Source organism: Diabrotica virgifera, chromosome 8 (assembly GCF_917563875.1).
Source record: "Diabrotica virgifera virgifera chromosome 8, PGI_DIABVI_V3a".
Classification (NCBI taxonomy): Eukaryota; Metazoa; Arthropoda; class Insecta; order Coleoptera; family Chrysomelidae; genus Diabrotica; species Diabrotica virgifera.
In genome coordinates, this window is record NC_065450.1 from 177,840,650 (window position 1) to 177,855,820 (window position 15,171).

Below are 15,171 nucleotides of genomic sequence, written 5' to 3' on the forward strand. Positions count from 1 at the left end.
AGAGCCATTACCAAAAGGTACTTTAGGAGAGATATTGCAGCTGGCAAACCTTTCTCCTCGCCTTCGCCAGACACGCTCACGACCATCTGGAGCTTTTAGGCTTATTCTAGTCTCATCGGAGAAAAAAACTCGTTTCCAATCATCGATTGTCCAATTTTGATGCAATCTTTCAAAATTCAATCTCTGAACCCTGTGTTCTCTGGTAAGCAAGGGTTTTTTGGCCGGTTTCCTGTTGCTCAATTCTGCTTCATGTAAACGTCTTCTAACTGCTCGAGACGATATAGAGACATTACGAACATCTGCTAGTTCATTTTTTAGCAAATTGCTGGTGACTCTCCTATCTCTGAGAGTACGTTGTCTCAAAAAACGATCATCAATTTTATTAGTGCAACGTTTTCGCCCTTGCCCTGGTCTTCGATGGTACGACGATGTTTCATTATATCGCCTCACCTTGCGACTGATGCTGGAATTATGTCTTCCTAACAAACCTGCAACGTATCGCATTGAATATCCTTCATCTAGGAGAGTCAATGCTCGCACTGCCTGCTCCATTGACAAATTTCTTTGGCGATTCATTTTTTTATTTGATTTTTATGCAAATGAACTTCCAAAACATGCATGTGATGAAAAATATCACAATAAAAAGCTTGTTGCTCACAAGCACTTTGCTTTAATCGGCACTTTTTATGAAAAGTTTAACTCACTTTTAGTCTAAAACGAAGTTTAATACAAATTATTGTTAAAACAAGACTAATATTAGCTTACATAACAACTGTCACTGTCAAACAAGGTCCATAGGCAACTTGTCGTACAGTAAATTATCAATAAATAAAGATTATTGAGAAAAATATGAGTGGTGCGTTAATTTTGTCCAGGAGTTTATTATAATATTTTTACATTGAACTTTGTTATGAGTGGCTGGTTTAAATATTTTTTTAATAGAAAGACATATAGTTAATGCCCTTACAGAGGCGGAAATATTAGAGGAGCGGAGAGGCAGGGTTTACCATCCCTTTCTTAACCCTCTAGAGGCCGTTTTCCATGTAAAATCATTTGTAAATTTTCCCTATTTTAACATTGGATGCGTCTTAATAATATCGATTAGCTATTTTTTTGTTCGACCGATACTGAACCACCATACTTCATGCCTTTTTTTTTTTTTTTTAAATCTTTCAACAAATTTACAAGCAACGAATTGTTTTAGATGACAAAATCACCATAAAATAGGTCAAGTAAAACAGTCAAATATTTTTTTTATATATTTATATCATTTCGAAGGATATTCAAAAATATACATTTAGTTTCGTATTCTTTGTGTAGGAAACAGAGGTTGAACCTTGCAAAATGGACACAAGTCCGGTTTTATTTTTTTCTGGTATATCAAGGGGTGCTTATTATGAGACTAACTTTTTCCTAAAAAAATTCGCCCCGGAACCCCCCTTTTTAGCCCTTGAAAGGGGGTAATTTGTGGTTTTTGCGGAGCGTAGCCCTTCCTGTACCGTTTACAAAAAATTTCTGTTGTAGAAATATGAAGAGGACTATATTTTCTACGATTTATTTCCAACAGCATATGTCTATCACCCACCGTTTAGTGGGGGTGGGACCCCAAAATGGACAAGTTTTTAAAAAAGATGTTTTAAAAAAATAATTTTTCAATAACTGTAATGGAAAATAAGAAGAAATCCTGCGGCAATTATTCACAAATAAGTGACTGATTTTTTGATATAGGTTTCACTTAAGGGTAATTGCCCTTTTTATAATTACAGGGTGTTACATTTTAAAAAACCCCTTTTTATTCTATCTGAACCGTTTATGATAGAGTAAAAAGACTATCAGATATTACCCATGTACTGGTGCTATTTACAAATTTGTATAATGCACCCCCATTTTTTCCCCGGAACCACCCCAAAAAAAGAAGAATTAATAGAGAAAGTGATTTTCTTGGAATCCTTCACACACAATGCCCTTTATTAATATACCTTATATATAATTTTATGCAAGTTATTATTACCCATGCATGGACACAAAAAACGATTTCGTAGTGCAACCCCTGTAGCAAAAAAAAATAAATAAAATGGGGGGTTGAAAAAAAATTTTTTTGTTTGCTTTGTGATCCATATGGGCATATGCTTCATCAATAGTGTTTTTCAAAAATATATGGTTATTGCAACATCCCTGCTGAAACCACCCCTATCCTTGAAAATATACTGCAGAAACTACCCCTATCCCTTGGCGAGCAGGTTTTTACGATTTTCTCATTACCTATGCTATTCTTTTTAAACAAAACTTATACAGTGTTAAATACCACTATTTACTCTAAAAATTAGGTCTTATACATTTTTTTCGTATATGCAACCGTTACCGCACAGTGGCGCTGTAAACCTCAGATATGCTTTGGCGGGCTCCAGTTTTTTGGTTTTTTTTCGTCACCTGTTCCTTTTATAGATAAAGTACTTATGTAAAATAAAACAACACAGTGTAACCTACAAATTATAACCTATGCATATTTTACATTATTTGCGCCCCAAAGCTACTGTGGTGGCCCAAAATCAATTTTTGCATATTTTCGCCACCTACACGCATTTTATTGCATTAATGCTACCTTAATAGCGCAATATTCACCCTTAAGTGGTCGCTAAGCAGTGGCGGATCCAGGGAGGGGTGATGGGGGCTATTACCCCCCTCTCAAACCAAGTGATATTATATTTAAAGATTATAAAAATATTCATTTATAAAAATTTAGCCAATTGGCACCATCCTCTTAACGATGCTGGATTTGCCACTGCCACTAAAGCATAAAAAGTACGCCATTTTTATAAAAATAATAATATAATCTAAGTATTTCTATAAAAATAAATGAATATTTTTATAATCTTTAAATATAATATCACTTTTTTTGAAAGGTTTGAAGGGGGGGGGGGGGGTGATGGCCCCATCACCTCTTCCTGGATCCGCCACTGCTTAGCGACCACTTAAGGGTGAATATTGTGCTATTAAGGTAGCATTAATGCAATAAAATGCGTGTAGGTGGCGAAAATATGGAAAAATTGATTGTTGGCCACCACTGTGGCTTTGGGGAGCAAAGAATGTAAAATGTACATAGGTCATAATTTGTAGGTAACACTGTGTTGTTTAATTTTACATAAGTACTTTATTAATAAAACGAACAGGTGACGAAAAAAAAACAACAACTGGAGCCCGCCAAAGCATATCTGAGGTTTACTGCGCCACTGTGCCGTAACGGTTGCTTATACGAAAAAATGAATAGGACGTAATTTTTAGAGTAAATAGTGGTCTTTAACCTTGTATAAGTTTTGTTTAAAAAGAATGCATAGGTAATGAGAATATCGTAAAAACATGTTCGCCAAGGGAGAGGGGTAGTCTCTGCAGTATATTTTCAAGGTTTCCGCAGGGATGTTGCAATAACCATATATATTTTTGAAAAACACTATTGATGAAGCATTTGCCCATATCGATCAAAAAGCAAACAAAAATTTTTTTTCAGCCTCCCATTTTATTCATTTTTTTTTTGGCTACAGGGGTTGCACTAGGAAATCGTCTTTGGTGTCTATGCATGGGTAATAATAACGTGCACAAAATGATATATGAAGTATATTAATAAAGGGCATTGTGTGTGAAGGATTCTATGAAAATACCTTTCTTTAATAATTCTTCTTTTTTTTTTGGAGTGGTTCCGGGGAAAAATGGGAGTGCATTATACAAATTTGTAAATAGCACCAGTACATGGGTAATCGCTGAAAGTCTTTTTACTCTATCGTAAACGGTTCAGATGGTATAAAAGGGTTTTTTTTTAAAATGTAACACCCTGTAATTAAAAAAGTGCAATTACCTTAAAGTGAAACCTACACCAAAAAATCAGTCACTTGTTTGTAAATAATGGCCGTAGGAGTTCTTCTTGATTTACATTACAGTTAGGGAAAATTAATTTTTTTTAAAACATCTTTTTTAAAAACTTGTCAGCTTTGGGGCCCCACCCCCACTAAACGGTGGATGGTAGACATGTGCTGTTGGAAATAAATCGTAGAAAATATAGTGCTCTTCATATTTCTACAAAATAAATTTTTTGTAAAAGGTACAGGAAGGGCTACGTTCCGCTACAACCACAAATTACCCCTTTTAAAGGGGTGAAAAGGGGGGTTCCGGGGCGAAATTTTTTAAGAAAAGGTTAGTCTCATAATAAGAACCCCTTGATATACCAAAAAAAAAAAATAAAACCAGACTTGTGTCCATTTTGCAAAGTTCAACCTCTGTTTCCTACATTATCTCTCCGAGCATGACTGACGCGACACCTAGCGTAGTCGCCTGACATTTTTGGCGACCACAATTTGATGTTAAGCATATGATACACATGTGACATATTTGACGTCAGTATGTAATATTTATTTACCATGTTTGATAAAATTTGTTATATAAACAATAAGTGTGTTCGATGAGACAGTCAGGTACAAGACCACGACAAGTGGAACATGCGCACTTTAAAAATAATATAAATAATATCGTTCTTCTTCTTCTTCTTCTTCTTCTTCTTCTTCTTCTTCTTCTTCTTCTTCTTCTTCTTCTTCTTCTTCTTCTTCTTCTTTTATATAGGCAGTACTGCCTGTTTTTCTTCAACGGTGCCTTTCATTCTGCCCCTAAGTTGTCATTCAATCTTTTCCTTGGGCGTCCTATACTTTTTCTGCCTGAAGGTGACTTGTCCCTGGCTATTCTTACTATCCTTGGTTTAGACATCCTACTTATGTGTTCATTTCACTCTTCTTTTCTGTTTTTTACCCAGGTATTTATATTGTCTACCCCACATATGCGTCTGATTTCCCCACTTCTTACCCTATCCTGTAATACTTTTCCAGCCATCCTTCTTAAGATCTTCATTTCGTTGGTCTCCAGATGTCTTCGTGTTTTGCTTGTTTCTGGTCTTGTTTCGGCCGTGTAAGCAGGGCCGGATTAACACTTTTGCTGCCCATGGGCCAGAGGTCTGCCTGCCGCCCTAGCGGGGGTGCAACACCGGGGGGGGGTCCGGGGCCCCCCCCGAAAAAAATTGAAATTTAGAGGCAAAATAACGCATTTTGGGACATTTTCCAGCGCTCAACTGTCTCTTGATATTGTAATGGTTTTAGTACCTCTCATGATGAAAACAAGAAACTATGTCCTAAAATTGCGTTTTATTAATTAAAATAAACTATTTGACAAAACTCCGTTAATTACGAAACCATTTTCTACAACCGTGATATTCCATTACTTAAGATTACAATAATAGTAAATAAAATCGTTGTTGATATTATTTTGTGAAACATCATGCAGCTCGTAATTCCCAAACTCAACAATTCTTTTATAGTTTTATGACTATTTTGGCTGAGAATGATTGATTTGGAGTGAAGTGAAAATTCGGCTTCGTTACTCGGCGACGGCTCACCTGTGAATGTGCCCGCAGGCTTTGAGCCATAATCGGTCATTGCTGTCGATTTATGGGCAAAAACAGGACAGTTAAGAAGGGGCTAAAATTAGTAAAAGGTGTACAGAGTAAGACTGCAAAATAAATGATAATTTCTGTATTGAATATAGGATAATAACAAATATATACAACATCGAAATATAACTGTTCAGAGCATACAAATCACATATCCAAACAAATAACTTACTCACTAAATTAGCTTTGTTAAAGTAAATATAACTTAAAACTTCTTCTTTCTTGCACATGCATTGGAAAAATCATCAACAACTGCACTGAAATCGAGTTTTGTTGTCAGTTCATGTTCTATGGCTAAAACAGCCAGGCTGACGAGTCGTTCTTGAGTCACTGGTGAACGCAGATAGTTTTTTACTCTTTTCAAGGTCGAAAACGATCTCTCAGCAGAACAGTTTGTAGCAGGAGTTGTCAAAAACATTTTCAAACCAATAGCCACGTTGGGAAACAAGTCCTGTAGATTTTTTTCTATCAAAAATCTGTACAAGTTTGATAGTGAAAAGTCTTTTTCGGCTTCTTTGTAGTTTCCTCGGATCAGAAGTCCTTTCAGATGGATGCACTCGCATATAAACTCTGACTCTTCAATGTCTTCAATATAGATTTTCTGCAAAGACGTCGCGTTAGCAGTAATTTCTTCGGTAGTTAGAGTCTTTAATTTTGTTAGAAATGAAAACTTTGCAACGAAGTCTGTGTACACAGAGATCCTTTTGTCTAACTGAAACTGAAGTGTTTCCACGATGATGTCATAACTTTGTTGAAGACAATTTCCCCTAATGTCATCATCCTCATCATAAGTTCTTTCTTCATCTTCTTCTGAAGATTCATCAAAGAACCTCTTTCTTTTCGCCTTTCTTTTTGGGCGATCAAAATCTTGCTGCACCTGCGGCTGCGTCTCTTGTGGAAGTTCTGGCTCATCGTTCTGTCTCATTTCACCTTGCGCAATTTGCAGTTTTTTTTCGCCCTCTTTCTTATAGTGGGTAAACATGTCTTTCATGTTCATCACATACTCTGTGAGTGAGTTGTACAGGATTACAACGCTGTCCACGGTCATATTTTCAGCCTGGATCTTTTCACTGACTGAATTAAATTTTTGAAGTACATCTCCCCAAAGGGCTGCCATGAAACATGTTTCTAGAGACATTAGTTTTCGCAACAACCCTTTGGCTTTGGATTGTGTCTGTTTGTTTTCATGATTGCTTGAAGTCATGTCTATCAGCGTCTTGACCATGGGTTTGTAGTCTTTATTAAGGCTTTTGCAAGCTTCTTCCCTTGCAGACCATCTTGTAACACTGAGAGACTTCAACGACGTGTTCTTGTCCTTTCCTGTGGCCGTGAAATTTGACAGAAGAAGATTCCACCTGTGCGTAGAAGACGAGAAAAAATTGTACAATCCTTGCAAGAGATCAAAGAAATGTTTTGCAAGAGAACAGCATTCTGCTGCGCTTGATCCCACTAAATTTAGTGAATGCGCTGAACAAGGCACATAAAATATCAAGGGATTCTTTTCTTTAAGTCTTGCCTGCAACCCCGAGTACATTCCTGACATATTTGACGCGTTGTCATAGGACTGTCCCCTACAGTTTTGTATGTCCAATCCTTTCGACTGTAGGAAAGAAAGCACTGAGTTCACTAGTTCTTCACCTGTATGACCTTGATTTTTCATAAATTCAACAAAATGTTCTTCAGGGATTCCCAATTCATTCACATACCTTAATATGAAAGACAATTGATCAATGTGTGTTACATCAGGGGTGGAATCTACTATTATAGAATAGTACTTGCTTTTCTTAGCATCATTCAAAATTGTATCAATAACGGTTTTTGCCATTATTTCGATGAGTTCTTCACAAATGGTTGATGATAGGTATGACTGTTTGCCTTTACCCGCTTTCCCATATTTTTCAATGTGTGCTTTCAAAAATGGATCAAATTCGGCAATCAGCTCCAAGCACATCATATAGTTGCCATTTGAAAAAGAACCAAATTTTTCGTCAGTCCCCCTAAAGGCAAGACCACGCGAGGCAAGTTTTTTTATTACGGCCACCACTCTCTGGAGAACTGCCTTCCAATACCTTATTTCTTCTTCCACTTGGTTTTGTAGAAGCTTATCGATCCTCCCGGCTGCTTCTGCTCTTTGTTTGTATACTATTACACTATTGTAGTGAACGTGCGAGTTTTCATGCTCTTTTATTCTCGCTGATGCATGTTTCCAATCACTGAACCCATTTTCAGTAAACTGAGTAGAGGTCGAACTAAACAATTTGCATGGACCACAGAACAAAGAGCCTAAACTTGGTGAGTAAATCAAGAAATCTCTATTTACAATTTCGCCATTTGCAAGTTTTCTGTCGAATAGCCATTTAGCCAACACTCTTTTCCTGTCTGGATATTGCCTTTCAGATTTTTTAAAATCGCAATCTTTATTTTGATTCCATCCATTTTTAACAAAATATTCCCGCGTCTCTTCATTCACTATCCATAAAGCAGGATCATAATTTGGTTTCAAATGGACAGAAGAGTCAGGTTCAGAGACTGTTAATTGATCTTCAATCTCGTCAACAACAAAAGTTAATTCGGATATAGCTGGTTTGATCTTGTCAGTATCAACACATGACGAAGCTGAAGGTGCTGATGCTGAAGGGGTTGAGGGTGAAGCTGAAGGGGTTGATGCTGAAGCTGAAGGGGTTGATGTTGAAACCGGAGGGGCTGATGCTGAAGCTAAAGGGGTTGATGTTGAAGCTGAAGGGGCTGATGCTGAAGCTGGAGGGGTTGATGTTAAAGCTGAAGGCACTGATGCTGAAGCTGTTGAAGCTGAAGGCGTTAATATGGAACATACTTCTAGTTCTACTTCACAAAATTCTTTGACACTTTCTAAAAGCACTGGTTCTGGTGGCACTGGTAGGTTACTTCTTGTAAAAAATGTATCAAGCTTCGCAGTTTTATTTACAACTTCTGTCAATTTTTTTTTCTTCTCTTCGGCTACTTTTTTGTATTGCCACCCACTGAGCCGTTTGCGTCCATCCATTTGTACAGCTGCTTGTTATAGCATCAATGACATCGGAAGTTAAAGGTCTGACTGTAAAAAAAAGAATATCTGTATAATTCAAAACTGTAGTACGATACGACAGGAAAAATGAAGCGAAAAAATGAGGGAAGCGAATTTCCTTCCATTACTTATTCAACTCATTGTGAAACCTATACGTATGGCAACATGCCGAATTACATTTTTCCTTATAGAGAACGGAATTAGCTAGAAAATCGAAATTTGCCTTAACATTTTCAGAAAAATATGCTCTACACGAATTTAAAACATAAAGAAGAATTTTTCCCATACGGGCCCCAAAAACCAAAATTTTGGGGTAAAACCCCCCCAAAAAGGGGGTAAATGTTATGGGATTCTTTTGGCTAAATAACTTAGCCGAGATATTGCAAAAAGGAAAGTGTGTGCGTGTGCCGAATTTGAAGAAAATCGGTCAAAAATTGCGACCGCTAGAGCGCGGTCTATATTAACTTACATTACCATTACTATAAACAAATAAATATTTCTTACCTCACAAGTTACAATTTCAAAATGTTACTCCGCTCAAAACAAATTACAAAAACGTTAAACCTAAACAGTTAGACAGACTGCAGTACGTGGAGTTGAGACCAGACAACCGAATGACAATGGCGCGTGGCGGTGATGGAGTTGGTGGGGGGAGGGAAGCGGCAAGGCGACAAGACGCCTGCCATCAGCCAATGCTAGCAACTACTACGATCCCACAACTAAATTTCCCGTGCGTAGCGTACGATACAGACTGCCGCCTCGCCCCTTCGACTCACTTGGATAGAGTGGCGTAGCGTAGTGTACTGCGACACATTACACCGCGCAGAGTGTCGCGTTATAAATAAATAATAAACAATAAAATAGTTTTTTAATATTTAATGCTCAGGTTCACTGGTCTTGATAATCGATAATAAAGCTTTATAATCAATCAAAAATAATTACACTTTTTTTTTCTCAAATCCGCCGCCCCAAAATTTTGCCGCCCTGGGCCGCGGCCCAGTTGGCCCGTGCCTTAATCCGGCCCTGCGTGTAAGTCATAACTGGTCTAATAACTGACTTATACAGAGAGCGTCTGTAAAGTGGAATAAATTCAATATCTCAAATATTAATTGTTTTTTTGGAAAATGCTCAGACCCGTCGATTAGTATTTCAAATTGTCCTTTTTGACATTCAATAAAAATGTATACAGGGTGTCCCAATTTAGAGATATGACGTCATCGTCGATTTTCTTAAATGGCAACACTGTCATTTTGATAGCTAATTTGATAGGGTTTATAAAGTTATACATAACTGCAAAATATCAAATTTTTATTCTCTACCATTTACAAGATAATAGAAAATAACAAAGTTATATCTGTAATTTGGAATATATTCAATAATTAAAATACTAACTGTTTTTTTGAAAAATGCTCAGACCCGTCGATTAGTATATCAAATTGTCATTTTTGACATATAATAATAATGTATACAGGGTGTCCCAATTTAGAGATATGACGTCATCGTTGATTTTCTTAAATAGCAACACTATCATTTTGATAGCTATTTTGATAGCGTGTGTAAAGTTATACACATCTGAAAAATTTCAAAATTTTATTCCCTACCATTTACAAGATAATAAAAAATAACAAAGTTATGAAGAACAAGAAGTAATCAAATAATAATTGAATTTATTTATTTCAATTAAGCAAATGCTCATAACGTTGCCCATTGACAATTTGACAATAATTGAGGGCAACATTATGAGTTTTTGCTTAATTTATTGAAATAATTAAATTCAATTATTAGTTGATTACTTCTTTTTCATAACTTTGTTATTTTTTATTATCATCTAAATGGTAGAGAATACAAATTTGAAATTTTGCAGTTGTGTATAACTTTACACACCCTATCAAAATAGCTATCACAATGACAGTGTTGCCATTTAAGAAAATCAACGATGACGTCATATCTCTAAATTGGGACACCCTGTATACATTATTATTATATGTCAAAAGGACAATTTGATATACCAATAGACGGGTCTGAGCATTTTTCAAAAAAACAGTTAGTATTTTAATTATTGAATATATTCCAAATTACAGATATAACTTTGTTATTTTCTATTATCTTGTAAATGGTAGAGAATAAAAATTTGATATTTTGCAGTTATGTATAACTTTACAAACCCTATCAAATTAGCTATCAAAATGACAGTGTTGCCATTTAAGAAAATCGACGATGACGTCATATCTCTAAATTGGGACACCCTGTATACATTATTATTGAATGTCAAAAAGGACAATTTGAAATACTAATCGACGGGTCTGAGCATTTTCCAAAAAAACAATTAGTATTTGAGATATTGAATTTATTCCACTTTACAGACTCTCTCTGTATATTCGGGCCATTGTTTCCAATCTTAGGTGTTTGTTTTTTCCAATTTTGTCGTTTAGGCATCCGGCCGTTCTACTGGCTTTAATTATTTGTCCTTTTACCTCTTTTTCAATATTATTGTCGGATGATAGATTAATTCCCAGGTATTTGAAAGTCATTACTTGTCGTATAATTTGATTGTCTAACTCCAATTTGCATCTTATTGGTTCTTTGGCTATTACTAAGCTTTTTGTTTTTTTGGCTGATATACAGCCGGTCCCAAGCCCGGATAAAAGTGGAGGGTTAATAGGCGAGGTTAGCAACCTACCTATCGTAAAGTGGATAATATCGTTGAGAGATAAATATACCTACAAGGTATATTTATTATTAAGTAATATTATTAAATAATTATTAATATACTGGTATCTATATTCATCAATAAACGATAATACATTAAATGCAAATATAATATGTAATTAAAGTGCGCATGCGTTGGCGTGGACTAAAAGTCACCGACAGGGTCCGCGAATGAACATAATGGCACTGACATTACAAAAATTCGCCAAAAATTGTCATATTTCGCCGCTACGGACGCTGGCATAGTTTCGTGTATCCCCACCATCATCACGCACGGAGCGAATTCGAAATTTTTCATTCGAGTTAACTTGAATACGAAAAAATTCGAGTGAATTCGAAAATACGACCACTGATCATCTGCGAATTTTATTTTGCTATTATCTAGGGGCAGATAAAAAAATTAAACTATGTTGTTTCCAGAAAATGTAAAAAGTCCATAAAGAGTTATAAAATATTTTTAAAATTAAACCTAATAATATGACTGTATTTTTCTAGCTGCGGAAGACACTAGATTTGACGAAACATCAGGTCGGATGTCGGATGTTGAAGATTCGAGGGAAGGGGATACTATAGAAGAGCACTAACTAATAATAGAATAATGCAGAATAAATAAACCTGATAAAAATTAGCCAAAAAATAATATAAAAGTTAATTGTTGTCTTTAGAAAAGCCAGATTATATTTTTAGTTTTTTTTAATAATTGTATTTTTCTTTACTCAATATATTGAAGTACTACAGAACTTAGCAGATTTGTTTTACTTCAAAAGAATAATTAAAAGTAAATTGTATTCAATAAATAATTCCGGTAAGTATATTATCCAGGGTAATAAGGTTTTTCCCATGACACTTCAACAGCCAGGGCACTGAAGCGCTTTTTCGACAGGTAATACCTATACCAGTAAATTGTAACTATTTCCTGCGTAGGATCTGGCGGCCATTTTTATTTATAAACAATTTAGTGTCAAAAAACGGCCATTTTTCCTGTTTTTTTCAAATCAATGGAAGACAGTGAAACTTATGACTTTTTAGTACAAACATCTTCGGGAGCATGGAAAAAGCTTTAAAATGACGTATTACAAAGTTTGATACAGTCATCATCATCATCAATGGTTCTACATCCCTATGAAAAAGCCTCGACCTTCCTAAGTCTATTACGCCTGTCAGTCCTATCCATTGCCAACCGTTGCCAGTTTGCTGCGCCTATTTTTCTCCTATCCTCATCTACACCATCCTTCCATCTAAGTTTTGGCCTACTCCTATTTCTACTTCCCACAGGTTGTGACATAAGGATTCTTCTAGGAGGGTTGTTATGCTGTGATCTTGGGAGATGTCCTGCCCATCTTAGCCTTCCTATTCTTATAAGAGATACTACGTCTTTACCAACAAATATATGTTTATATCTGTGATATACCTCGTAGTTGTACCTCCTCCTCAAAATACCATTTTTACAGATGCCACCGAATATTGCTCTCAGGATCCTTCGTTCAAATATAAGCAGAAGGTTTTCATTTGCCTTGGAAATGGTCCATGTCTCCGATCCATATGTCAACACTGGTTGTATAAGGGTTTTGTATATGGTTATTTTTGTTTTTTGGCTTAAGTTTCTGCTTCTCATATGTCTACTCAGTCCAAAATGGCATTTGTTCGCTAGGATTATCCTTCGCTTGATTTCTTCCGTCATGACGTTCTCCTTGGTGATCAGGGAGCCTGATTAAGTATGTGAATTTGTCCACCACTTCAAAGGTAGAGTTATCAACAGTGAATTGGTGACCGATGTTTCTGGCTCTATTGTTGGGTGTTGATGCCATCATCTTAGTTTTCTCCTCGTTTACTTTCAGGCCCATATTTTTTGAGGCATTTGAGAAGGTGGTATACATTTCTTCTAGTTTGCGTCTTGTGCGGGCAAATAGGCCCACGTCATCTGCATATATTAAAATTTGGGATGATTTATTAAAAATATTTCCTCTGTTGTCTATTCGAGCATCTCTGACCGCCTTTTCCAGAACTATGTTGAAAAGGAGATACGCCAGCGCAACTCCCTGTCGCAGCCCAATATTCGTTTCAAACGCCTGTGATTGTTCGCCCTGTATTTCGATTTTGCAAACAATTTTACGCATTGCAGCCTTAACCAATCTTATCAGTTTATCAGGGATGTGGAATTCATCCATGGCTTCATACAATTTATTTCTTAGGACACTATCATAGGCGGATTTAAAATCTAAGAAAATATGGTATGTGTCGATGTTATTGATACACTCATTTATTGTTAATATAATTGCGAAAAATATCGAAACTGCAAAAAAAAAAATTCGCAATAACTATTGCAAAAATGAGTCTACAGCTTTGAAATTTTCGTCAAATGAGGGTTATTTGGTGCTTAATATGCGATAAGAATTTCGAAGCGATTCATTCAATTGTTTCAATTTTATTCAAATTGTTTATCCCAGAGAGCATTTTTTTTGCAATAACATAAGTCAGAGAAAAATGATATTAGAACAATCATTCCACAGGTGTCAAATGAAAGAGCATGAGCTATATTTTCAAATTGGTTTAAAAAAAGCAAATAAAAAATGCACGTATTAGTAATAAATAATTATGCAAAAGTATCGTCAATCTTTCCTTATAAACTTTTATTGAAGTGAAAAGTTCTTTAGGGACGTTGTGAACTTTTTTTTTGGATAGGGGAAAAAGCATTGAATTCGCGACCGTCATCGCGACCCTCATCGCGACCGCCATTGCGACCGTCATCGCTCATGCTATATATTATGTGTATGTACATACATATGAATTGTGTAGACGTATTTAAATTTAAAATAAATGTAAAACCTATTTTACGATGGGGAAAATGATTGATTTCGCGACCATCATAGCGACCGTCATTGCTTCGACGAAATAAATTTTGTACGAATATATAATATATATTAGGTGTATGTATATAGGGTGAGGCAGATAACTGGCCTATTAGAAATATCTCGAGAACTAAAGGCGACAGAATCATGAAAATTTGAATAAAGGGGTTTTGAGGGATGACCTATTAAAGGAAAATATTTTCATCTCTTTGCAGCTTCCGGTTATACCGGAAGTTGCTTATAACTTCGTTTTTTTTAATGGGACACCCTGTATATTTTTACATTTTTGGATTGTCCTCAATATCTTCTTTCTTAAAATATGAGATTTTGTAATATTATGCAGGGTATTTTAAAATATATCTACATTTTTTATTAATTTCGTAGCAATATTCACACTCTGTAGAATTGTAATAGTTTGACATTAAAAACTCTGCTTACGTTCAAGTGATTTTTAATATAGTCTATTATTGTTAAGAATCATTAGTATAGCTAATTTTGAAATTTTAGTATACAGGGTTGGTCGAAACTCGGAATGAATATTTTCTGAGTTTTTTTAAATTGAACACCCTGTATTTTAGTATTGTAATGAAATGATATTTCATAGTACTTTTTTATTTTATAAGTATTCCCTATACCTAACTGCTTTAATTTGTGAGTTATTGGTGATTCAAGCTAAACATTAATTGCAACAAAAAATACGTAAAATTTTATTAGATTGGCCGTGAAAATATTCAATTACAAAGAATTTTTCAGAAATTAATACATATTAATCCAGACTGATTCTTAAAATTACCAATAATGGTTTAGCTATCAAAATACCTACGTAGTTAAGATTATTGGTGCGACTAACAATTAAGCACAAATTAGAGCAGTTAAGTATAGGGAATGCTTAGGAAATAAAAAAGTACCATAAAATATCATTTCATTACAATACTAAAATACAGGGTGTTCCATTTAAGAAAACTCAGAAAATACTCATTCCGAGTTTCGACCAACCCTGTATGCTAAAGTTAAAAATTTAGCTATATTAATGATTCTTAACAATAGTAGACTATATTAAAAATCATTTGAACGTAAGTACAGTT

The 15,171-nt window shown here is 35.4% G+C and overlaps 1 protein-coding gene across 1 annotated transcript in view; it reads left to right on the plus strand.

The window, feature by feature from the left end:
* Positions 1 to 11,961, plus strand: part of LOC114326275 (dynein intermediate chain 3, ciliary-like) — a 75,432-nt gene extending 63,471 nt beyond the window's left edge. Inside the window, exon 8 of the mRNA XM_028274583.2 lies at positions 11,733 to 11,961. Coding sequence (XP_028130384.1) covers positions 11,733 to 11,821 — 89 coding nt within the window. The 3' untranslated portion in view covers positions 11,822 to 11,961. The remainder of the gene's footprint in view (positions 1 to 11,732) is intronic.
* The last annotated feature ends 3,210 nt before the right edge of the window (positions 11,962 to 15,171 follow it).